Genomic DNA, 25,738 nt, shown 5'->3' on the forward strand with positions numbered 1-25,738 from the left:
CAAATCCCGGACCCGCCTGTGTGGGTTTTAATGTACATATAATATTAGGTAAGACTTCTTGTTTAGAAGTTATTTCCAGCCGTAACGCACTACAGACTGATGAAACAGCCTGAATCTCACTTTGAATCTAGTGGTCAAATTTCAATAGCCAAGAAAGCTCTTTTGAGCACTTTCCAAATCTGTGATCGTTTAGTAAAGATGTCTTGTAATGCAAAGATCAGAAACGTACGAAACGCACCACATAGGATAACACCGAAAAGAACTTTGGAAACGCGTTTTAAAATGTCATGGAAACTGGCAGCGCATGTGTCAAGGAAGACCCAATTGAGTCCAAAGGATTTAGAAGATGGATGGATGGAATTCAGTCAATTGCCTGAAATGGACTGTGTTCAATTTGGCACTGCTCCCTTGACGGAGGTCTGCCTATGCTCTGTGAAGGCCGTTTTATTTACTTTTTGCCCCGAAAGTATGCAAATTATACAACATATTTCTCAGTCACTCACTGCTGTACCTCCTGGCCTATTAGTATGTTGACTCTTCTATTAGGGGATCGTTGTTGTTTGCCAGGAGCCTGGCACGGCGAGTATTGACTCCGGCCAAACGGAGCGAGTGCCGGGCGTCCTGCCGGCCCACGGCTGCGTTTGGCACACGCGTGGGGGCACTTTGACAGCAATTGGAGCCACTGAGAAGTACAGTGGACTAACGCTATTTTTGTCATTTCGCAGGAAAGTAAGTATTCCTGCAATACATTCTGGGGGTTGTATATCTTATACCTTGATGATTTATATGGCCATGACAATGATACTTTTATCCACAACTAAGGTACTCTCATCATCTTCAGTTTCATAGGTTGGACCGCGGTCAGTATCATCTAGGTTGCCGAAAAAGGAAAAAAACAAACTGTTAGTGCAATAGTGGTCCAAACATCTGTCACATCTTACTTTGTGTCTTCTGTCAATCGATCAACCTCACTTTCTGGTCAGTTGTGGACCCATTGTTGCGCTGATGAATCGGGAAAAGTGCTGAGTGCAATAATGGAATGCCCCTGGAGCTAAATGTTGATTTAGACCAGTATTAATCAATCCAAAAATTACAGCAATGGAATTAGCCCATTCTAGTTCTAAGTGGCTCAATTTGTCGTACAAAAATATGTAACTTTCGTCATGTTTCTGTGACGAGAGTTGAAGATAAATGTACTCGATTCAAAGTGGTGTCTTTTCTCTCTTCCTATACCACACATTCAATAATGATAAGAGCCAAGAAGGCCGCTTGATTTAAAAGCTCCATGTCTTCAGCAAGAGAGAGGCGGGGCGGTCTAGTCACAAAAACTTGGCAGCTTCATTTGTGTGCAGACAAAGTGAATGACTGCAGGGTGAGAGTGTGCTCCAGCGACAGAGCTCTGGAGCGGAGCCCCTGCGCCTGGTACTGGTCCGTGTGGAGCCAAGCTGGGGTATCAGTGTCACACACTGCATGGGGCGAGGTCCACCAGATGCCTGTAATGGGTTTATTTGGAAGTAGAACAAGATGTCATAACAATACTGCGACGGAATACAGTATGAATGTTGCACATGCAAGGTAGCGGTGGGAATTGCAATGTTTTACCTACGACAACACAATAATTGTGTACCACGATATAGCGATTGTGTGATAACTGATGCTTTGCAAGAGGACTGCATGTGACCCATCTCTATATGTGCATCTTAACAAGCAAATCTCATATTAATGGTTGAATACAAATGAAGTATCGCGATACAGCAAAGGTGCGATAACGATGTTGCAAGATACTGTACATGCTGATGACTTTATAACCCAAGATGGAGGAACTCATACAATTGAATTATGTGTATGCGAACCATCATATATTTTTTATTTTAATCTAAATGTACGACGTGGCCGAAACTGACTGGAAAGAAAAACCTGGTGTCATACCAATAAAGTATTATTTTGTCGTACGATACTACTTGACTATATTTATGATTTCATAACGTTCCTGTGGCTCGAAAGCAAAGCTTGGAGAGTTTTGTCACCGAAATGTATGGTTGCAGTCAGTGAATGGAGCGATGGATCGTTGCCAACAGCCTCTCAAAATATTCGCACAAAAATACCTTGCGGTAGTAATATTTCTTTGTCCCGGTACTGATTCAAGGGCATATTTCTTTGTATGGGAGAGCTGCTTGATTCATTCCTGGGCTTGAACTCTCAGTGGAGGAAGCCCAGAGGAGAAAAGTGGAGGGAGTCATTGAAACACAAAGGCACGTGCTACGTGCTGCCAGCAGAAGGACAAAAGCGCTCCCTCCAGTCATTTTTCCTCTTTACATCTGCGAGGCCGCATCTTTTCATCCCCTCATTATATTCGTGTCCCTTTTCTGCCCGAACGTCCGTTTCTTCTTTTTCGTACCGTCCTCCGCCGCCTCGCTCCTGTTATCCAGATGCGATACCTCACCCTCCTTCCTTGGCCCTGTTTTTTTTTTTCAGCCTTCACGCTCTTCTTCTTCTTCATCAAGCCGATCACACTTTTGGCTCATCATCCTCTTTCCCCACCCACAACACCGCCTGCTTTTTGCCAGCGTAGTCTACCACTTTTCCATCCTCTCCATTTTTTTACACCCTCTTCTTCAGTTTGTCAACTGGAATCCAACTGTTTACTGCCACCAACATACCGGTTTTTCCCGACCATAAGGCGCACTTAAAAGTCTTAAATTTTCTCCAAAATGGACGGGGCGCCTTATAATGCGGCGCGGCGCGCCTTATGTGTGCACCGAGTTCCAACATCTATAACATCTGGACTTGGAATGTTTTAAGGCAAGTTGATTAAACGCTTCACATTTGCAAACCTGTCGCTCTTTCAACTCTTTGACAACGCCGTTGAGCGAGCTGTTCGGCCACACTGACATTATTACAGTAGGCTTTGCAGTCTTAGTTTGTCGTATCTTTCGGCTTGCCCTAAGTGTCGGCCATGTCAGCCCAATGAGTTTTCAAAACAACTACAGCTTTGTTGCTGTTGTGATGTTATATCCCTGTATGGAATTTGTACATGAATGGTGCCACATAACTTGAAGAAAGTCAATATAGCAATACCCAGATACATATTCTTTATAAGCTGTGAAAAACAACTAATATTACTGCAGGTTTATTTGACCCTGGCGGCCAAGGCGCACACACCGGAAGGAGCTGCACAACGAATGTATGAAATCATGCTGCGCAACTATTTAATCATTTTCATTCTATTTAATTATGTTTTCCCTGTATAATTTCATAAAATACAATACTTTATAGGGCTATTTTTCAAGGTAAAAATGTTACAATGTTTTTTGTTAGCATTTTATGGGGCTGTAATGGACATTTTAAGAAAGATGAGAAAAAGAAAGATGACTGATATGAGTCTTTTGTCATTGGGATGCACCTGTACTTCAATAAACGTAGTCTAATAAACATAATGTAATCAATGTTAAGTCTCTTTTTGTTTGCTTCAGTGTGGTAAATAGGTAATATCCAGTAGTGTTTATTTTTTTTGCCTGTGTAGTTTTAGTTTTTTATTTATTTGTTTGATTTTTCCAGCATTCATGTGGGAGCAATGCAACATTTGTTGGACCTGAAAACCTTGATCACGTTCTTGTTTTCAAAACTTTCATGACATAAAATTAAAAGAGCAAACGATAACGTGAGGGTTTTCCTTGGGTGACACGCCTGCTCTTTTTGCCAGTGTGACCTCCGCCCTTGTTACCATAACAACAAGTTGATGACACAGCACTTTAGCCAAAACAACACATAAAGTTGTTTGACATGTCCTTTCCTCACACACACAAAGTGTATGAAGTCTCTGAATCATTTTAGTTGTGGAAGCAAAGAGACTTACAGTTTGTACTTTTGGAGATGAATAGAGGAATTAAAATACTCAGACATTCACATAGAAAAACAGCTGAGGATAACCGGTTCAGAAAATGGATGCATGGATGGATCTATAATCAACAAGCTTCCCTTTGCAGTAGCCTCAAAAGTCCTGTTTGTTAATAGCAATTTTAATTTAAGTTGAGTTCTTTCACACAAAGTCTCCACAGGGAGCGACAGGCACTTTGCTAAAATTTGAATAATAATTACTCCAAAAATTCTTTACTCTTATGAATATACATTTTTGTAATTATGCAATTTAAATTTTCCGTACGAGCATTTGATTTGCCGCTCCCCAATTTAATTATAAAAACAAATAAAATGAAAAAAACAAACAAAAAACAAGATTTGAAATGGCCCTTGATAGACATGATTCAAAATATTAGAAAGAGCCAACCATCCATTTTCTCGAGCATTTGCCCTCATTAAGGTCATGCATGCTTTTGGAATGTGGGAGAATAAAACCCAGAGATTTAAACCCCACAACCTCTTGGCTGTGAGGCAGATGTATGAGAAAAATCCCTCAGTATAATATTCTTGAAAGGTCTTTGAATGACAAACACGACCACATGGCCCAGTCTTTTGTGTTAGTGAATTTCTTGTACAGTTTTCATTGTTGTTGTGTTCCTGGTCTTGAACCAGAGGTGGTAAAAGTACTACCACTCTGTAATAAAGGAGAAGTGCAGATACCCCTGTACTTAAGTAAAAATAAAAAGTGCAGACTCAAAATATACTCAAGTGCAAAAGTAAAAATTATGTTTTGCTGTCAATTATGTTATGCAATACCCGTTTTGATAACACACTGGCGAGAAACAAAATACAATAGTTTCCCTCATATATTAACTCATATTTTCTCAAGAAAAAATGTCGCTTGTTGTTTAGATATAACTAGTGCTGACTCGACTTTTATGCTGCCAAAATGTTTTCCCATAGCTTTGCTAACATTGTGAACTACTGACCAACAAAACATTCTAAAGCTAATGATAACAACTGAAAAAGTACAACTGACTTGTCTGTGTTTTTTCAGATGAGACAGAGAATTTTTGAAGGCCAGAAGCTTGGGGTTTTTTAGGTTGGAGCAACAGTACAAATTATTCTTGGAGTTGACAGCATCAAATAATTCTTTTAAAGAACAGTCTCGAACCAGTGTTTTAAAGTGGACAGTAATTTTTTTATTGGATCAGCAAATCCTTGCAGTAGTCAAGCTCGGCGTCTTTTGACTTGGGCAGCTGGAAAGGTGAAACCCCTTCTTGCACAACAGTACTTAGCTTAACATTTGACTGCACAGCAAATAGCAGGAGTAACATCGATGGTGCAGAGTGCCGACACACTAGTGCTGGCCTCTGTAATCCATGCCTTTATATGACCTCTCGACTGGATAACTGTAATACACTTTATTTTGGAGTCAGCCAGTCCACCCTTAAACATCTCCAAAATGCTGCTGCTCGTCTCTTAAATGGAGCACATAAGCGGGAACACACAACTCTTACTGTGGCCTCCCTTCATTGGCTGCCTGAGCATTTTAGATTTCATTAGAAGATTAGAAGATTCTTTTCTTGTTTTTAAATCTCTAAATGACTTTACCTCTCTGAGTTTCTCTATCCCTACTTATAGCTTAACTTTGATTTTCATCTGTGTACAGTACTTTGTAACTAAACAGAACTTTAGCGGAACTGTTAGAATAAAATTCAACCTACATACAGTACGCTCATAACAAGCATATATTCATGGCTCATATTTTTTTCCTGGTCCTTGAGGACCTTACTGACACTGAAATGGGACCCTGGCAGGAAAGAGGTTCCCCTCTGCTGCAATGTAATGTGCATTCCACTGTGGGGGGAGCGAAGCCTGTGGGCTAATGTGTTACCTGTGTTTAATGCACTGACGCACCATGTGGAGGAGGAGCTTTACATTAGAGCAGAGCGTCACTGCTGATTTACGTGCTGTTGTTTAAACAGTGACTCGGTTGCATTTCTCAACACTCAATGAGGGTTCATGGTCCAAGGATGGAGGAAGAAAGAATATCGGATTAATGGTTATGTCAAAACAGGGCTGAATAGTCAAGTAACAATGTGTTTATTATTGTGGTCGGAGTTTGCAGCGGTGTAAAACTGCACTCCATTCGCGGGAGACAGGGACCGATCCCAACCGCAAATAGTGAATTTCCGTGAATAAATGACGCTCTCCTAAAAGTCATTGTAATTTCCTATATTGATAGTTGAAACCATAAATATACTGGAGACTATAATCCCAAATATATCCCAAATAAAATATTAGACATATTTCTCATTATGATGCAGTGCATTTCTATACCACTGCAAACTATCCATCCATTTTCTTTACCGCTTCTTCTCACTTGGGTCGCGGGCGTGCTGGAGCCTGTCCCAGCTATCGTCGGGCGAGAGGCGGGGTACACCCTGAACTGGTCGCCAGCCAATCGCAGGGCACATATAAACAAACAACCATTCGCACTGACATTCATACCTACGGGCAATTAACCTACCCTGCGTTTTTGTTTGGGGATGTGGGAGGAAAACCGGAGTGCCAGGAGAAAACCCACACAGGCACGGCGAGAACATGCAAACTCCACACAGGCGGGGCCGGGATTTTGAAATAAATGAGAGGCTCGCACGTGTAGACTCAAAGGACATTTTTTTATTTTTATTTTCTTGTTCATATATTCAAAAATGTTTTGACATTTAACAACTTTTTTTTATGTATGCATTAAAAATACAGTACAATATAGCTACATGTAAATGTATAATTAAAATACTTACTGGATTGAGTTCATATCAATCTGCTAATTGAATTGAATTACAAGCCTTCACACTGTACTGAATTAAAGTGATACTTTTTACACAAATGTTAACAGTTGTTGATCTAAAATAATAACGTGCTTAAAGTGTCAAGTGCGCAATGTATTTTCTTTGTCATGCGGCATATCTTTTAATGAGTCATCTGGTGTAATTTGCTGACGGATAGACTGTGTAAAACTGAAACAGGTTTCTCGGAGAGTTTGTGGACAAAGAGGCACACCTTTTATCACGTAAAGTGTTTGCTGTGTGTGTTGAGGAGAGCATTTGTATGTAAACAAAGACTGCTAGTTGTGTGTGTGTGCGCGTGTGTGTGTGTGTGTGTGTGTGTGTGTGTGTGTGAGGCTGAGCTCTGCCAACCTTTGCATAAGCCCTCAGATAAGAGTGCGAGCGAGAAGCCAACCTCCACCTGCCTCCCAGTACTTGTGAAGTATACACTCCAAATATTTCCATAGTCGGCTCGCACGCGGAAATGTGAGAGGAAGTCCTCCGTGGTGTACAGTATGAGGCGGAGACATGGGGAGGGATGAGGGGAAAAGCTCGTTGTACATCATGCATACAGATGAGACTCCGCCTCATTATTGTGGTTGTTGTTTGCAGTGGTGTGCAACTGCACTGTATCAGCAATATTTTGGTTACCTCATTTAGCGCCCTGACAGAGACCAAATAAATGTCAGTATTGTGCAGTCCAGTTCTTACAAACTACGAAAACAATGATATATTTGTTGTTTTTCTTTTCTTAGAGAAATGCAAAAATTGCTGGCTTGAAATACAAGAGACCTAAGTTTTTCGAGATAGAAGCTGTATCAGCCAATTTTTTCTGCTTTGACTTGCGAGCAAAAATTTGAGATTCGAGTGCTGCATGTTGGCAATAAACTCAACTCACTCCACTACGAGCAGTAGTTTATCAGATAGTGAACAATTCAAGCCGTTTATTGCCATTCCAAGTAAATGTTTACTGTCAAACTAAAACTAAACATAAAACAAAGAGAATTAGATCGCTATATTACTGGCCTTGAGACTAGTTGGCGACCTGATGGCAACTCCAGTCTCCTCTGGTTGCGGAGAGGTCTCCATGACCTCCTGGAGTCTCCTGGAGACGAGCCGGTCGCCAGGCAGTCACGGTGAAATTAAACATGTTCGACTTCATTAGGGACCTTTTGGAGACTCCTCAATACACTCATTATAGGTAAATGTTACAATGTTACAAAACGGCAATGACTCATCACCAAAATGCCTGTGTGTCTGTATTAATAAATTACACGTGGAAACCAATGTCTTGCACTCTGGAGGCAATGAATCAATAATAATTTTACATCTCTATATTTAAAAAAATAAAATAAAAATAGAAACACCCACACCCACAAACACTCATAATCTACGTTATATATTTATTTAAAGAACATGTACAGCTATACAGTATATAGATCTATATCAGCAACCTCAGGGTGAATTGGTTGTGACCTTGTCTGGAGACATCTCCCCGACATCAAGCAATATTTTGGTCTCCCGGGTTGCGGCGACTGACCAGGTATATCCGTATGTCTATATTATACTGCCCCAAGTGGCAAAGGCGCACACACCGGAAGGAGCAGCACAATGTCTATTGCATTGAACCAAAAAATATGACAATAATTATTCAGTTCCCTACATTCTATTTTATTATGTAATTTCTGTATGTTTTTATAAATGTGTAATTATAATTCCTCTTCTACAGTGTCAATTCTGAATTAACATTATTTTCTTTGCAAAAGCAGAATTTGGGAAAACAGCTCTGTATTGGAGCATTGGATCATAAGACTGTGTATAACAGGTTTCACCTGTGTGTGTATTTTTTTGTGTCACAGTGAAATCTTTAGCCAAATAAGTATTTAAAAATAATGACTCATCATATTTGAGTGTTATTTGTGCCATGTATTAAGTGTCCTGTGTGTGCTCCTCCTCCTCCCCTTCAGTCCTCATTCTGGAGCCAGTGGAGCGGGACGACCTAAGTGGGAAGACCCTGAAGATCACCGACTTCGGCCTGGCACGAGAGTGGCACCAGACAACCAAGATGAGTGCGGCGGGCACATATGCCTGGATGGCGCCCGAGGTCATCAAGCTTTCCCTCTTCTCCAAGAGCAGTGATGTGTGGAGGTAGGTACCGCTTTGTCTTTTTTTGTGGGTTACCTCTTAACTTCATGTTGTTGTGCATGTGTGTGTGTGTGTTTGTATGTTGTCACAGTTTTGGTGTGCTGCTGTGGGAGCTGCTCACCGGTGAGGTTCCCTACAGAGAGATAGACGCACTGGCCGTAGCCTATGGCGTGGCCATGAACAAGCTAACACTTCCCGTCCCGTCGACGTGCCCTGAACCTTTTGCTCAGCTCCTATCAGGTAAGTTGTAACATACTGTGTGTGTGTGTGTGTGTGTGAGTGTGTGTGTGTGCGTGTGCGTGTGTGTGTGTGTGTGTGTGTGTGTGTGTGCGTGCGCATACGTGTGAGTGCATGCATATATGGCGGCACCATGGACGACTGGTTAGCACGTCTGCTTCACAGTTTTGAGGACCCGGGTTCAAATCCGGCCTCGCCTGTGTGGCGTTTGCATGTTCTCCCCGTGCCTTCGCGGGTTTTCTCCGGGTACTCCGGTTTCCTCCAACATCCCTAAATAAAACATGCATCGTAGTTTAATTGAAGACTCTAAATTGCCCGTAGGTGTGAATGTCAGTGCGACTGGTTGTTTGTTTATATGTCCCATGCGTTTGACTGGTGACCAGTTCAGGTGTACCCCGCCTCTCTCCCAGAGTCATATATATATATATATATGTATATATATATACATACATACAGTATACAATATTGGTATATTTTCATTTCATGCATCTTATATTTGATACAATGTTTTCATTCAATTTTACAGTTAATTCAATTTAAAATCCATCCATCCATTTTCTGGACCGCTTATCCTCAGGGTCAAGCTGGAGCCCATTCCAGCTATCAATAAATCAAAATTGCTGCTGACGGTGAAAACCAAGCCCAGTATACGCTCTTCGTGACAAAATGTTGAATGCAATAAGCTGATGCCAAATTGTCATGTATCATTCCTGGTTTTAGTCCAGTAGACTATTGACCCTGTCGCCATTGCTTTATAGGGATGCAATTGAGCTCTTCCATGTCCCAGCGATCCCAATCAACTAAATCTCTTTTTCTCCTCATCCTCTTCATGTCATCCATGTTCATCCTTTAACCTCTCTTTTGTGAAGTCTTGGTTTCTCCTGTCTCGCATTCTTTTCCACAAAGGGCCTACACTCCATGAAGGCGTTTCAGTCCGTCAGTATGACTGAGGTCTTCGACAGATAACAGCAGATACTGTTTGTGAAGGTGTGATGACAGTCGTGTTGTGCGCGGGTCTGTCGGCGGCGTTTGGCTCAAGATGGCCGCCATATGTCCACTCTCTGCCACTTCCCTTCATTCCTGGAAAACACGCTATGTCACACTATGAGTGTGCCTTGTTATCCCTCCTTAGACACTCACTGGCCACATCATTAGGCACACAAGCTGATATAATGACACCCATCCATCCATTTTCAGTAGCCCTTGTCCTCATTAAGGGTCACGTGTGGGCTCGAGCCTATCCCAGCTGACTTTGAGTGGGAGGCGGGGTACACTCTGAACTGGTCACCAACCAATAACGGGGCACATATGGACAAATAAAGATTTACTCTCACAGTCACAACTTTGGACAATTTAGAGTCTTCAATAAACCTAACATGCATATTTTTCTCACGAAGACAAACCAAGTAAATATAAAAATGATATTATTTATTAATTGGAAAAAAAATCAAAACCAATCTCCCCCTACTTGAAAAAAGCAATTGTCCCCTGTTCATAATACCTGGTTTTGCCAGCCTTAGCAGCAATAACTCAAATCAAGTGGTGGCGATAACTGGTGACGTCTTTTGCATCACTGTGGAGGAATTTTTACCCACTCATCTTCACAGATTCTTTTTTTTTTTTAACTCAGTCATATTGGAGGGTTTTCCACCATGAACTACGAAAGGTCATATATATCACAGCATCTCAGTTGGATTCAAGTCCGGACTTTGACTTGGGATATTCAAAAACCTTCATTTATTTATTTATTTTTTTTAGCCATCCAGAGGTTACTGGTATGTTTTGAGTAGTTATCCTGCTGCAAAACCCAATAAACGCTTGAGCTTGACGGCACAAACTGATGACTGGACAGTTGCCTGCATGATTCTCTGGTAGACATCAGAATTCATTGCTCCATTTATCACAGCAAGTTGTCCAGGTCCAGCAGCCCCACACATTCACATTGTCAGATACTGTAGTTTACTTGAATTTTCCTGACAGGTACTATTTAAGTAAGATCTTGACAATAATCAGGCATCGGTGTGGCCAGTGAAATTTAACTCAGCTGACCAACAACTGTGTTTCATCTCAGTTTCTTTGTTAGATATTAAAATGGGCTCAATGACCTGGAACATTTAAGCGTGATAAATATTTAAAAAACAGAACTCGGGAAGGGGGGCATGTACAGTACTTTTTTACGGCACTGTATGTGGCTTCACCGTTATATCCACCCCCCAGTGGGCAACCAAGATAAAGACAAGTTTGAACCCCTCTGCCATGAGCTAATGTTGCCGTACGTGTGTGTTGTCTCCAAGAGTGCTGGAGTCCGAACCCACACAGCAGGCCCTCCTTCACTTTCATCCATCGGCGGTTACTGGCCATCGAGCAGTCGGCCATGTTCCAGATGCCCCTGGAGTCCTTCCACTCCTTGCAGGAAGACTGGAGGCTGGAGATCCAGCAGATGTTCGACGAGCTGCGGGCCAAAGAGAAGGTGCGAACCCCACCCCCCCAAATCTCATTTGTCAGTACGTGACTGAAGGCTGTTTCTGCAAACTTGGATCACCTTAGCAACATGCGGTGGGCGGAGGTGTCGGAAGAGGCGCTAAAAAAGGCACTCCTGTCTCTCTTCCCAGGAGCTGAGGTCTTGGGAGGAGGCGCTGGCCCGGGCGGCCGAGGAGCAGCGAGAGCAGGAGCAGCAGCTGAGGAGGCGAGAGCAGGAGCTGGCCGAGCGCGAGATCGACATCGTGGAGCGCGAGCTCAACATCATCATCCACCAGATGTACCAGGAGAAGCCCAGCGTGAAGAAGAGGAAGGGTCACTTTAAGAAGAGCAGGCTGCTGAAGCTGTGCAGGGACGGCAACAGCATCAGCCTGCCCTCTGGTGGGTGCAACCAAGTATTATACCCCTACAGACGCAACAATGTTTCTTTTGGATTTATTATACTGAGAACAACTACTTTCCATTTTTCTTTGCCATTTTGCCCCCAGGTGAGTTATTGCCGCCCCCAAAATAAATTCCCAACCTTTCAGCGTAAAACCCCCAACCTACTTCAATACGTCATGTATTGCCGTAACTTCGACATACATTGTACATTAACACAACACACGTGTGCCTTTTATGTGCCTACATGATGATCCCTAGAATAACTTTTTAAAGCATTTTTCTTGAATCTGTGTCTGTCTCTATATCACCCCCATGACTGACTGGCGACCAAGTCTGCCTTTTGCCCCATGTAGGCTTGGATAGACTCCACCTCACCCACGACCCTGGACAGGATTAGCGGTATAAAAATGGATGGATGGATGAATTCAATATATTTTTATATACATATATATATATATATTTAGATAATATAAAATAGGCTTTACACGATCAGGATTTTTGGTGCCGATTACCAGTCAGCGAGTTTAAAAAAACGATAACCAATCACCGATCCGATCACAAGAGCGAGCAATGTGTCTATTTAAATGACTTGTTCATTAACTGTATATACTTGTGTACTGTATACGGAGTATCTTCAAAATTGATCTATAGTCCAGTGATTCCCAACCAGTGTGCCGTGGCACATTAGTGTGTCATGGGAAATTATCAAATTTTACTTAATTGCTCAAAAAATGACATTTACAATAAATAATGTATCTTTGTTCATCTATTTATGCCAGTGACGCATAGTGACACACAGAACAAATGATTGGTCTTCTCTTAGATTGCAGGAAGTATATACAGTAATTAATGTATTTTTGGTGTCATTTTTGTTTGTTGGTGTGCCGTAAAGTTTTTAAATTGTAAAATATGTGCCTTCGCTCCATGAAGGTTGGAAATCACTGCTCTAGTCAGATCGTGTATTCTAATCAGTCAAGTCAAACCAACATTACAACATGACAGAAATAATGGGTGCTAACTTACTGGAATTAAATTACCTCATTATCATTAAATTACTTCACACACACCAAAATTTTAGAGCATGATTCGACAGAAAGCCGGCATGTTTACGTACAACCGTTAGTGCTAGCGCTAGCTTGCTAGGCTACGTAACGTTTTGCTGCCTGCTTGCGAGCCGTATCGCATTAAAAGTACGGAAACATACCTCAAGCAAGCCTTGAATGAAAGTCCTGTCCTGAGCATTGGTGCCCACCACCACGTTTTTTTCCCATTTTGTCCTTATCATAGACGCGACGCGATCCATAGTTGTTGTAGTCGCCATGGTAACGAGTGTATCTGGTCGCGTTTACGTTGACCAGATAAAGCCCAGTGATTGTAAAAGACGGGATGTGGTGGTATCGCAATACAAGATTTAATTGTAGTAGTCTGACAGTGCAATCGTGAAAGGCCAGATTTGTCTTGTAGTCTGGTCCGGGCATTACGTGTTGTCCGTCTCACGCTGCCGACATGTTTTTTGAAAGAAAAGAAAAAATACATGTGACATTTGACATTTTTGTTGATGGTTGTTGATGTCCTTGAAGGCTTCGAGCATAAGATCACAGTGCAGGCGTCCCCCAGCGTGGACAAGAGGAAGATGCAGGGAAGCGAAAGCACCACGCCGCCCGCCAGCCCGGGCGTCATTCCTCGACTCCGAGCCATACGACGTGAGACCATATACTGTACACTGCATACATCTTATAGAGCAGCAGTGCACAAATGTTTTACACTAAGTTTTACTTGCCAACTGAATTCAGTGTAAATACAGTACCGTAGCAGGTCTAAGTATTGATAAAAAATGAGGCAGAGCTTTTATTCCTAAAGAACTATATTTAATATCATTATAATCCCCTGTATGTACAGTTTGAACATTAACACTGCACTTAAATATAAGAAAATACAAAAAAAAACCTACTTAATGATTCAGTTCAAATGTGTGGTACATTTGTTACAAAAAAAATGTTTACAACCAAACCGTTCTTAAAGTGTATTGTACTTAAAAGTCTCAAGGTACGAAAATTATTGCGATATCGTGGGAAAGCTCATGATATTGCAGGAAGATTCACAGTACAGGTGGGGCAAAAAGGCGGAAGCTTTAGAACTGAAAAACCTCTCTTTTTTTCTTGCTGGCCAAGTCCTCAGCAGGCTTCAGTAGTTTCTGTTCATTTCCCCACAGTTTTTTGTCAAAAAGACATCTTCAAATCATATATTACCGTGCACTTCTATTCCCGTTCATCCAATGTTTACATTCGTATACTGTAGCCCCAAAACGCTATTATTGCTGCAGCAATAATCATGCTATGCTCACAATAACAAAACTGTCCATTGAGAATTTGTCTGTTCCCTAATTTTACGGTATTGACTGTCATATATATATTTTTAATTTCTAACATTAGAAACTGGATACTGCCTACTAACACTGATTTCTTTGATTGAGTCCAAAAATTCTAGTCAAGTCAAAAAAGGCATAAACGCATGGCAATCCTGAGTTTCTTTTCCTCTGGAGTGTTCTCATTTGAAATGTGGACATTTCATTTGAAGAGAGGGAAGTACAGTATGTCAGATGATTTATTATTGCATTAATGTCAGTATTTGTATGGAGAGGACCGATTTCATTATAGAATTTTTGGACTCATGGAATGTATTGGGGAGGGATATGTTGTAACGTGGAGTCAGAATCGTTATTCTCTCTCGGTGTGATGTTCTTTCACCCACAACTTTCCACTTGAGAGAAACTCACTAGTACACTACTAAAGTGCTACTGTTACAATATGCTTAAGTAGTGGGGCGGATGATCTCTTCGAACGGGAGCTGCGGCCCGCAAAGGGCCGGCTCATGTAGCTTCTCGGTGGTGGACACCACCAGCTGGGATGCGGCTTCGTGAAGTCGAAGTCCGCTCGCAGCCGATGCCGGCCCGTGGGTCAGCGTTTACTGGTAAATAAAAAGTACTGTACTTGATTTTCAACAAAGGTTTATGCCATTGTAACATTATGCGCAGTTTAAACATTAACATTCCGCTTAAATCTACAACTCTACTGCACTTAAATACTGAGTCCATAAAAAGATATTGCGCATAAAATACATTAAATAACAATTATACCGAAATAAAAGTATAAACCAAACGGTTCTCAAAGACGAAATGCAAATGTATTTTACTTAAAAGTTAAATACAACTGAATGTTTTCTGGGGGAAAAAATCCACTGGTTTGTCCTTAAGTACTGTTTGTTTGGTTGCACGATGGCGTTTGAGATGCGATGGTTTCATGCGTTCGTTGCGAAGAACTTGGCCACATACCCCACACGGTTGTGTTTTAAGTGTCTCCTGTGTTTGTGTGTGTGAGACAGTGACCCCGAGTGACGTCAGCAAGACGTGGGGCCGCAGCGCAGTGTGCAAGAAGGAAGACGTGTCGGCCGGCAAGAAGAAAGGACGCACGTGGGGGCCCAGCTCGACCCAGCAGAGAGAGAGGGTCGGGGGCGAGGACAAGTATGTCGACGCGTGCTTGTTACGCCCACTGGATGTCGAAATAGAAAAAATAATAATAATCTCTTCTTCCACACCATGTGATCCTCTAATCCTCTTCTTTCGCATGGAAGTATAGATGCAAAAAAGACTTTCAATAGGAATTTATTGGAATTCAAAGGAATGAGAAATTATATGACAAAATATAAAAAAGGGTTTGTTGCTATGCAGTTTGTAGTCACACCCATTTTTTGGCTAATTCTTTTTAAAATTAAAGAGTTGGAGGCAGGCGGCACGGTGGCCGACTGGTTAGAGCGTCTGCCTCACAGTTCTGAGGAGCGGGGTTCAATCCCCGGGCCCGCCTGTGTGGAGTTTGCGTGCTCTCCCCGTGCCTGCGTGGGTTTTCTCCGGGCACTCCGATTTCCTCCCACATCGCAAAAACATGCATTAATTGGAGACTCTAAATTGCCCGTAGGCATGACTGTGAGTGCGAATGGTTGTTTGTTCACAATATATATTTTTTTATTTTATTATGAGATTTTTTGTTACTATTGGCCTTGAACAGATCAAGACGAGAATTGTTTTATTTTTTAAAACCATGGCTTAATTAGAATATTGACTTGAATTATCCTTTAAAATGATGTTTAAGGCACACTTAACGTTATTATATATTACCAATGTATTAATCTTAACAATGTATTGCCTGCAAAATACATCATGATTTTTTTAAGGCTTTTATAAGGCTTCCGTGGGATTTGAAAATTGTAATATATTTGGAATTATGTATGACACTTATTAAACATTATGTATTTCTAATTTATCTCTCCATTCAATTCAATTCTATTCAACACATCAACATTGTTACAATATTTCCAGAGCAGTTGTCCCTTGAAGTGTGTCTTGAAAAATCTTAGAAGTCCCTCTCTATTTGTAAATTGTGATCAAATTCAAATGAATAAATTGTTTTTGAGCTATGATTTTTCTTTGCCCTTTTTCAGATTGAAATCACTAAGCGAGGGCTGCAAAGTGTGGTCGTCCAGTGCACCAAACCTAGGGAAGTCCCCCAAACACGCGCCCATGGCGGTGGGCTTCTCCAGCCTCAGCGAGATGGGTGAGGCGCTTCTTTCACTACAACTCACATCCTCCATTTTGTGCCTCCCTTGCCCTCACATCCTCCATTTTGTCCCTCAGAGGAGTGCTGCGAGTTGGAGGAGTCGCCGGGTTCCCTGCAGCCCTCAGAGACCAGCAGCAACGGGGTGGCCGACGACTCGGGGTCCTTGTGGAGCACCCTGGGGTCCGGCACGGCCAACTTCACCGTCAGTTCTGGCGCCAGCTCCACTCAGGGTTCTGTGGGCGCGGCGACAGCGCTGGGCCATCAGGACTCGCTGAGACGCTTCAGCCAGAGGAAGAAGAGCGACTTGCTGCTGTTGGGTTGCGCCTCGCTGCTGGCCTCGGTGGGTCTGGGTCAAGACCTGCTGCAGCTGGGCAGACTGCAGGTGAGAAATATACACAGCATTCATACAGTGGACATAAAAAGTCTACACTCCCTGTTCAAATGCCCGGTTTTTGGGATATCAACAGAAAATCATTTCAAAACGTTTTTTGCCATTAACGTGACGTATAACCTATGCAACTGAAATAAATTACATATTTTTAAGAGCGGAAATGAAAAATAAACAACTGAAATAATATTGTGCACATCCTTTTATAATTTGGAGATGTAGCAGCCTTCTAAATTAACCGGACATTAATCACATTCAAACTCATGGTAAATGGGAGCAAGCACACACCTGCAACCATTTAAAGTGCCTCATAGTTACTCCAAATAAAGTTCAGCTGTTCTTGGAGGCTTTTCCAGACATTTTGGTAGTCAACACAAGCCGTGGTCCATAGAGAGCTTCCACACCATCAGAGGGATCTCATTGTTCAACAGTATTAGTCAGAAGAAGGGTACAAAAGAATTAAATACAATACACCATGGAACCAAATGTGGGTAGGAACATTAAATTTACTCAAGTAGCACTTTGGATAAATGGTACCTATCAGAGTAGTTTTAATGCAGGATAGTTTTTACTTTTACTCGAGTATTTATGTTAAGAAGAAACGGTACTTTTACTCTGTTACAATGATCTCGTTTTTATTGATCAATAATTGCTTATTTCTGAGTTTTTTTTGTGTGCGATCTATCTGTTTAGACTATGACTTCTGCATTGGGCGCTGTTTGCTCCAATCCAATGTAGCCGCTAGTGACTTTTGACTCCAGTTCACCAATCAAACGACACAAGGCAACCATATGACCGCACAGAAAGTCTTCTACTGGGCTTCTCGGGTAGAGATATGAACAACGTACACTCCAGCCCGGCTAATCGACCGCCGTGTTTACGTGCTGGCCATGTTGGGAAGGTCGTCGTTCCCATTGAAGGCAACGGCGCGCGACTGTGTTTACATGTCAGATGAAGAAAAACAACAGCTTTCATGCGTTGTAGTATTTGTTTGACACCGTCTGCCCAAACGTGGCTATGACAGCCCACTTCTAACTTGAGAAAACACATTAGCCCTATTTTGTGGTCGTAAATAACTGTAAAACGTGCATCTTTTGGGGTACATGCTAATCTCACTCACACACACACGCACAGCAATATCAGAATTTGCACATTCACTTTTTATTTAGTTGTTTTTATTTTATTTGACTCCATATGCTCTGATTTAAAAAATAAGTTTCTTACCATTTACCCAGTACTTGAGTAGTTCATTCACTCTTTACTTTTTACTCTTACTCAACTAACTTTTGGACGGACTATTTACTTTTACTTGAGTCACATTATTTTCAAGTAACTACTCTTACTTGAGTACAATATTTGGCTACTCTACCCACCTCTACGTGGAACACAGTGAAGACAGTCATAATCAAGTGGAGAAAATATGGCATAACAGTGACACTACCAAGAATTGGACGTCCCTCCAAAATTGATGAAAAGACGAGACGAAAACTGGTCAGGGAGGCTGCCAGGAAGCCGACAACAACAATGTAGGAGCTGCAGGAACTGTTGTACTAAGTTGTTTAGTACATGTGACAGCAGTCTATCGTCTTCTTAATATATCTGGGATATGGGGTGGTAGAGTGGCAAGAAGGAAGCCTTATATTACAAAGGGAAACATCCAAGGCTTTGAAATCTCCCCAACACATTTGGCAAAATCTGTTATCGTCTGATGAAACCAAAGTTGAACTCTTTGGGTATAAAGGTATGTTTGGCACAAGCACAAGACTGCTCATCACCAAAAGAACACCATACTACAGTGAAGCCTGGTGGTGGACAGCTGACATTTTATTTTGGGTTAATCACCGGAACTTTAAATGGCGGCAGGTGTGTGCTGACTCCCATTTAACATGGGTTTGAATGTGATTGGTTAATTCTGAAGACAGCCACGTCCCAGTTAAGAGGGTGTGCACACTTGTGCAACCGCAGTATTTCATTTGTTTATTTTCCGGTCCCCTCTCGAATAGATTTTTTTTAAATTTTTCAATTGAGTTGTACAGGTTAAAGGTCATATTGATTTTGGAAAAAGTTGTAATACGATTTAGCTTGTTCTCATTTGTTTATATCACAAAAACCTGCCATTTGAACAGGGGTGTGTAGACTTTTTATAGCCACTGTATATAATTAAACATTCTGTATGAAACCAGTACAAATAAGATTGTTGTTTTCCTATGTCCAGTGAGTTTTGTATTCATCCATGTGAGATTTTGTGTGCGTGCGTGTGCGTGTATGTGTGCAAGACATCCTTATGTTTCCACTAAGAACCTTGATGAGGTCATCAAATATAATTCAAGATAAATAATAAAAACATATTTTTTAATGTAAATCCCAGAGATGATGTATGATGTGTTTGGGGGTTTGTCTATTTTCTCATTTGTTTAGTGTGCAACTTCAATGTCGGGAATACGAATCACAAAAAACATGACATTTTTTTGCAAAATGTATGTCAACATTTAAAAAATTATTTGTTTATTTGTTCCCTGGCTGGAGTGTAGTATAATTAAACCTGTGTTGAAGTTTTTTTTTTTTTTTTTTTTTTTTTTTTTTAATTGATAGGCCAGACTTCACACCCAGTTGCACTTTGGTGATAATACACATTGATGATATATGAAAAATCCTCCAAAATATAATACAAACAAATCTGAAAATTAAAAAAACCTATTTTTTTAATCACCATTGAAGAAAATATATTTGGTTACTCAATTTTGGTGAGAATCCACACATTGAAGATGTCATGAAAACCGATCAAACAAAAAGATGTACATTTAAAAAAATTATTCAAAAAGGAAATGAGGCATTGTCAGTGTTGGCTTGCTAATTTGTTTATTATTTGTTTGAATTGATTTGATTTTTCTTTAATTTTTCGATTTCGATATGAATTAGGATTTTTTTTGTATTTCAATCTGGCTATTTTTGAAACATGAAAGCCAATAATTAAAACTGTTTTTTTAAATTGAATCTATTATTAAGAATTATTGTAATCGTTCACAAAAACACCGACGTAAGAAAAACATACAACTTCCTTCCCAAATTCACCCTTAAAAAAAAAGGGCAAGACATTTCTCAAGGATGTTCCTGTTAAATGATGGTGAACATTCACATATTGGAACTACATAAAATAAAAAATAAAAATATTTTTTGAAAAAAAAAGAGGTACTTTTTGTATTCATCAGTGTTTTTTCGCCTTTTTTTTCTTTTAAATGTGTATTAACACAAACAGTTCTTAAATATTACATGCAAAAGTATTGAACTTAAAAGGTAAACAACTGAACTGTACTTTGATAGCGGTTCTTTTGCGTACCACTAGTGGTAATGATGCAAATTTTAATAATAGTGGAACTAATAATAATAATAATAACAACAGTGAGTAACAAACTGAAAACGAATATTCACAGGAAACAAATCTATAATTCTTGATTGTATCGGATGTGATCGTCCAAGTGTATATACAAAATATACAGCCATGCTTGTGCAGAATGTGACGGTGACGTGTAGTTGTTGTGCTTGTCAGGTGAGTCAAGACGAGCAGGAAATGAGAGAGGAGCAGCGGAAGAAGAAAGAAAGTCTTTTCCAACGCACGGGACGTTTCCGCCGCAGCACGTCCCCCCCCAGCAGAAACCTGTCCTTGTCCCTATCCCGACATCACGACTCCACGCTCCCCTCTCTGGACCCTTCCCCGTCCGTGACGCTCCTTTCCTTGTCCTCGCTGTCGGACTGCAACTCCACCAGGTCCCTCCTCCCTTCCGACCCGGACGACTACCCGTTGACGCCGGCCAGAACTCAGGCGCCCCCCCCGGCGGGCTCCTCCCTCAACCCGCTGTTGGACTTGCGGACAGAGAGTTTCAAAAAGGAGCCCAATCAGTCGCTCACACCCACCCACGTTTCCGCGGTCATGGCGGTCAACAGAGGGCACAGACGCACCCCGTCCGACGGCGCCATACGACCCCGGGCGCAAACTGTACTTCACCGTAGGACGCCGTCTGATGGAAGCTTGCCCATGCCCCCTCCGCCGGGGGGACCCGTCGTCAGAGCCAACAAAAGTAGGACACAAGGTTGAGGATGATTTTTTTTTTTTTTTTTTTTTTGGGTGGGGGGGGGGATAAATACTGTCAGGCAAAAAGTGTTAAGCCAATAGTAGACGAGACTACAGAACCATAATACAATAATTAGAGCAAGGTCTGCATTCTTATCCTCGCACTAAAACAAAATAATTTATGAAATTGGAATTAAAATCAACATTTCTTTCTTGCAAAATGCATACTATTTAGTTATATTTCTTAATATTAATTTAGCTACATTTTTTACTCTTTAAACATGATATGTGAAGAATATTGTACCTAATAGTAATTTCATTCACAATACATTTGTAAAATTAACAGGAAAAAAGTCATCATTTCATTACCACAAAGTCATAATTTAATGAGAGTAATGCTGTCATAATATTCTAAGGCTTTCTTTTTAAATTTATTGCAACATTAATTTTAAGTCTCTTTGATTAATTGTATTAACATACCCTTTTAATATTCGAAAAAGTATTAGTATTATATTATTATTATTATTAATGTATTGCAACATCAATACTGTAATTGTATTTTTTGTATTAGTTACATTATAATTGTAAGAATTAGAGGATTAAATCACTCTGTTACAAAAATAACCAAGTAATTAAATGAGATGAGGCGGCACGGTGTGCGACTCATTTAACAGCCTCACAGTTCTGAGGACCCGGGTTCAATCCCCGGGTCTTCAACAGCCTGTGTGGAGTTTGCATGTTCTCCCCGTGCCTGCGTGGGTTTTCTCCGGGCACTCCGGTTTCCTCCCACATCCCAAAAACATGCATGGTAGGTTAATTGAAGACTCTAAATTGCCCGTAGGTGTGAATGTGAGTGCGAATGGTTGTTTGTTCGTATGTGCCCTGCGATTGGCTGGCAACCAGTTCGGGGTGTACCCCGCCTCCTGCCCGATGACAGCCGGGATAGGCTCCAGCACCCCCGCGACCCCAGTGAGGAGAAGCGGCTCAGAAAATGGATGGATGGATGGATGAATGAGATGATCATTTTGTGAGCATAGATTTTTATTATTATTAGAAGAAAATTTATATTTTATGAGCATAAAATGGTAATTTTACAAGAATTAAGCTGGAATATTATGAGAAAAAAGTCATAATTTTATGACTATAAAGTCGTAGTTACAAGAATAACCCAGTAATTATATGAGAATAACAAGTCAAAATTCTGTGAGCATAGAGTGGTAATATTATTAGAAGAAAGTTTTAATTTTATAAGCATTAAATTGTAATTTTATGAGAATTAAGTTGGTATTTAATGAGAAAGAATTCAAAATGTTTCAAATACAAAGTTTTACATTTCAGAGACTGTTTTAGTAGAACAAGAAAAAGTGTAAAATAGTCACCACAGCAACATTCTGACATGCTACATTGTTAGCTTACTTTAATGCAATCAATGCGGTTTTATTTTGGGAAAAAAAACATTTAATAACATCTTTTAAACTTAGTGATTTACATTAAATAAAAAAAAAAAAGATCTATTTTACAAAAATATTCTGAAAACATGACTTGATTTGTGCTGGTGCAGGTGTGCTGGACACCCCGGACATCCATCGCCTCCCGGACCCCTCGGCCATCTTCCCTCTCCCCCAGCGCCGCAAGGCCCCCGCTCCGCCCGTCCCCGAGCCGGCCCCCCTCTGCCTCATCAGCCCCCTCGAGCGACCCAAGACGCTGGAATTCACCGCCCGTCCCCGGCCCGCTCCGGCCCGGGCGCGCGCCGACCAGTGGAGGCTGGCCTCCCTGTCCAGGACCCTGAGCTCGTCGCCGGGCAGCGGCTGCGACAGCCCCCAAGGATCGGGGGACGGCGTCGGCGGCGACTCGCGGCCCAACCTGATGGACATGGACGTGGAGGGGCAGAATTTGGACCACACGGTACCTCTGTGCAGCAAGATGCAGCCCGCCGCCCTCTGCGGGCAGCAGTACACGTAGTGAGGATTCCGCCTTTTGTACCGCAACCGACGGCCTCGAGCGTGCAAAAACGACACTTACCGGAAGCCATTCCTTCTACCGGGCATCCTGAAAAGGTGTGAAGACCACCCACCATTCTCCCGACTAACTCGACCACCATTGAGACGCCTCAAGAAAGCCATTCCGACCACAACTTACTCACAATGCATCTGTTTCCTGCTGTCTGCTTGCATCATTCCCACAAAATAATATACATTGAATTGTTCCTTCAGCCACGTGGTGTCGCTTCCTCCAATCACCTTCGCTGGCACCGCCGATGGACTTGTTACATTATGAAGCAAAATCCGAGTTATTTACTCCCCCCTAATGTCATGCAATAATGTGAAAAGTAAGTTATTCACTGTATACTATTGGAGATAAACACAGTCGAGCCCCTAAGAGCGAGAGTGGGCTCACTCCATTTCGTTGTTTAGCAGGAGAGTGATTTGAAATTTTATGGCTGCAAACAAATCTGAGGGATTGATATTTTGGTAATTCACAAGGCAATAATTACTTCTTCAGGATACTTGTTTTTACCAAAATTGTAGTTTTCGTCAGATTTGGGTATGTTTCCAAATATAATGATTTTGGAATTGGATCGTATTTGATATTCATCCTCGATCATGTTGTTTGCACTTTTATTCATCAACGGAGGTACTGTCATCCTCTTTTATGTAGTAGGTTCGAAAAGAAGCAAACTTGTATTCGAAAAAAATGTGCAATACTGGTCCAAGTGCAAACAGTCAGCAAATCTGTCAATATTTCATGAAAAATTATATAATAGCATTCCCTCTATGTCAAAATTGGAGCTCAACTTTGATTACTTCTCAGTGGCTCAATACTGTTGGTTTTGACAAAGGATATTAGGGCCACAGCGATAAGAGGAAAATAATCCTAGAATTATGACAATGAAGTCAAAATGGCACAAGAACAATCATAGTTTCTTAAGAATTGTTTCAAAATTTTAGAAGACTATATTTGTTATGTGAAATGTTATAAAAATAACGTCATAATATTATGAGAAAAAGTCTGAATTTTACCAGTCCTAATTTTATCAGATAAAAAGTGTGAATATTACAGAGAATATTAGCTTATTTGAAAAAAAGGAAAGTCAAAATATTTTGAGATGTTTTTATTTTTACGAGGATACAGTCGGAATATTACAATGATATAGCAATAAAGATATTGTATTACGAGAAAAAATATGATGTATTGAGAAAATAAATTTGTAAGATTAAGAGAAAACAAGCAAAATTTATGACCATAAAATCATAATAACATGAGAAAGAGTCCACATTTTACAAGAGTAAAGTTTTCATTTTCATATGTGACGGAAATAAGACCTAATTTTGCTAGAATCACATTTTTATATTCTGAGACAAAAGCCATAAATCTGCAAGAATATAGTTGTATTATTTTGGAAAAAGTAAGATTTAGTCAATTCAATACAAATAAAATCAGAATTAGCAACATAAAGTCAAAATATGAAGAGAAAAATGTCTTCATTTTAGTAGAATACACTTGTAATATTTTTAGAAATAAAAGTTAGTAGTTAGTAATTCTACAAGGATAACAGTGTAATATTGCAAGACAAAAAAAAAGACAATTTCTGAGAAAGAAAACCTTAATTTTACAACCAGTTGTAATATTTTGGGCAAAATATTCTTAGTTTTTACAAGAAGAAAATGTTTTATCTGAATAAAGACAACATTTTATCAGCGAAAAATACACAATTCCACAAGAAATGTTTGTATTATATGAGTAAAGGCGTAATAAAAGATTTTTAAAAAATCACTTATTTTACAAAAATTGGTATTATCATTAGCCTAATAGGATAATTGCAGAAGTCATCTTAACTTACTGTCATCAAATCAATACAAATTACCAATGTGCTTGCTGTCAAATTTGTTGGGAAAACGTTTATCACGAGGGACAGAAAACATAAAATTACAAGAAAAAAGCAATCATTTTTACAGTTCAGGAATTAAAGACCTGAATATTATTTGGGGAATGTTTTAATCATAAAAAAAAATACATTTAAAAAACAAACAAACATAATAGGCATCATTTCACGAGGGTAAAAAATTGACAACCAAATAGGTAATTTTAACGTTATTGGTAACATTACAACTAATATTACAACTTTATTTCTCGGACAAATTCCGATTTACTCTATCATTTCTTTTTTTTTTTTTTTTTTTTTTTTTTTTTTCTCCCCAGTGTGGCCCTGATACTCCTCCTTAGTTTTTAAAAACTTCCCTGTTAATATGACTTCTACAGAAGGAAGTCCTGTGACATTGCATTTTTGACCCTTTAGGGCAACCGTAATTGGCCATTTTGACAAATTCAAAGTCTTAAGGAAGTCGTAAGCTGGCACTTGTACATGCATCCAATCAATTCGCCATGAAATAAGTTTTCTTCTCTGCATCGCAACGACCGACTGTTTGTCGCATAGCGCATCTGACGGTCCATTCGTATACATGGATCACTTAAACACCGTTCTCTCGCTCTCTCTCTCTCTCTCTCTCTCTCTCTCTCTCTCTCCCCCCCCCCCCCCCCCGCCCCTCTGGATGACCTTTCAAGACAAATACAACACACAACATCAACCTCACATTCACACGGGACCGCTCGGATCCCCACCTTACCACATCCCACCCCTTGGTATCCCCCTTGGTACCGTCTCAGTCCCAGTGGCGCTTTACGAGCCTCGTTGATGGGCCACTTGCAGCTGACAAATCACTTTGGACTTGTTACACTG

The 25,738-nt window shown here is 40.7% G+C and overlaps 1 protein-coding gene across 1 annotated transcript in view; it reads left to right on the plus strand.

Moving 5' to 3' along the window:
* The window catches only part of map3k10 (mitogen-activated protein kinase kinase kinase 10), a 39,664-nt gene extending 14,519 nt beyond the window's left edge, over positions 1–25,145 (plus strand). The window contains exons 2-11 of the mRNA XM_061682411.1: positions 8,657–8,837; positions 8,926–9,074; positions 11,366–11,541; positions 11,684–11,930; positions 13,514–13,636; positions 15,315–15,453; positions 16,428–16,540; positions 16,621–16,925; positions 20,479–21,019; positions 22,562–25,145. Of these exons, the coding sequence (XP_061538395.1) occupies positions 8,657–8,837; positions 8,926–9,074; positions 11,366–11,541; positions 11,684–11,930; positions 13,514–13,636; positions 15,315–15,453; positions 16,428–16,540; positions 16,621–16,925; positions 20,479–21,019; positions 22,562–22,962 (2,375 nt within the window). The 3' untranslated portion in view covers positions 22,963–25,145. The remainder of the gene's footprint in view (positions 1–8,656; positions 8,838–8,925; positions 9,075–11,365; positions 11,542–11,683; positions 11,931–13,513; positions 13,637–15,314; positions 15,454–16,427; positions 16,541–16,620; positions 16,926–20,478; positions 21,020–22,561) is intronic.
* Positions 25,146–25,738: the final 593 nt, after the last annotated feature.

The sequence above is a fragment of the Phycodurus eques genome, chromosome 7 (assembly GCF_024500275.1).
Source record: "Phycodurus eques isolate BA_2022a chromosome 7, UOR_Pequ_1.1, whole genome shotgun sequence".
In the NCBI taxonomy this organism is placed as follows: Eukaryota; Metazoa; Chordata; class Actinopteri; order Syngnathiformes; family Syngnathidae; genus Phycodurus; species Phycodurus eques.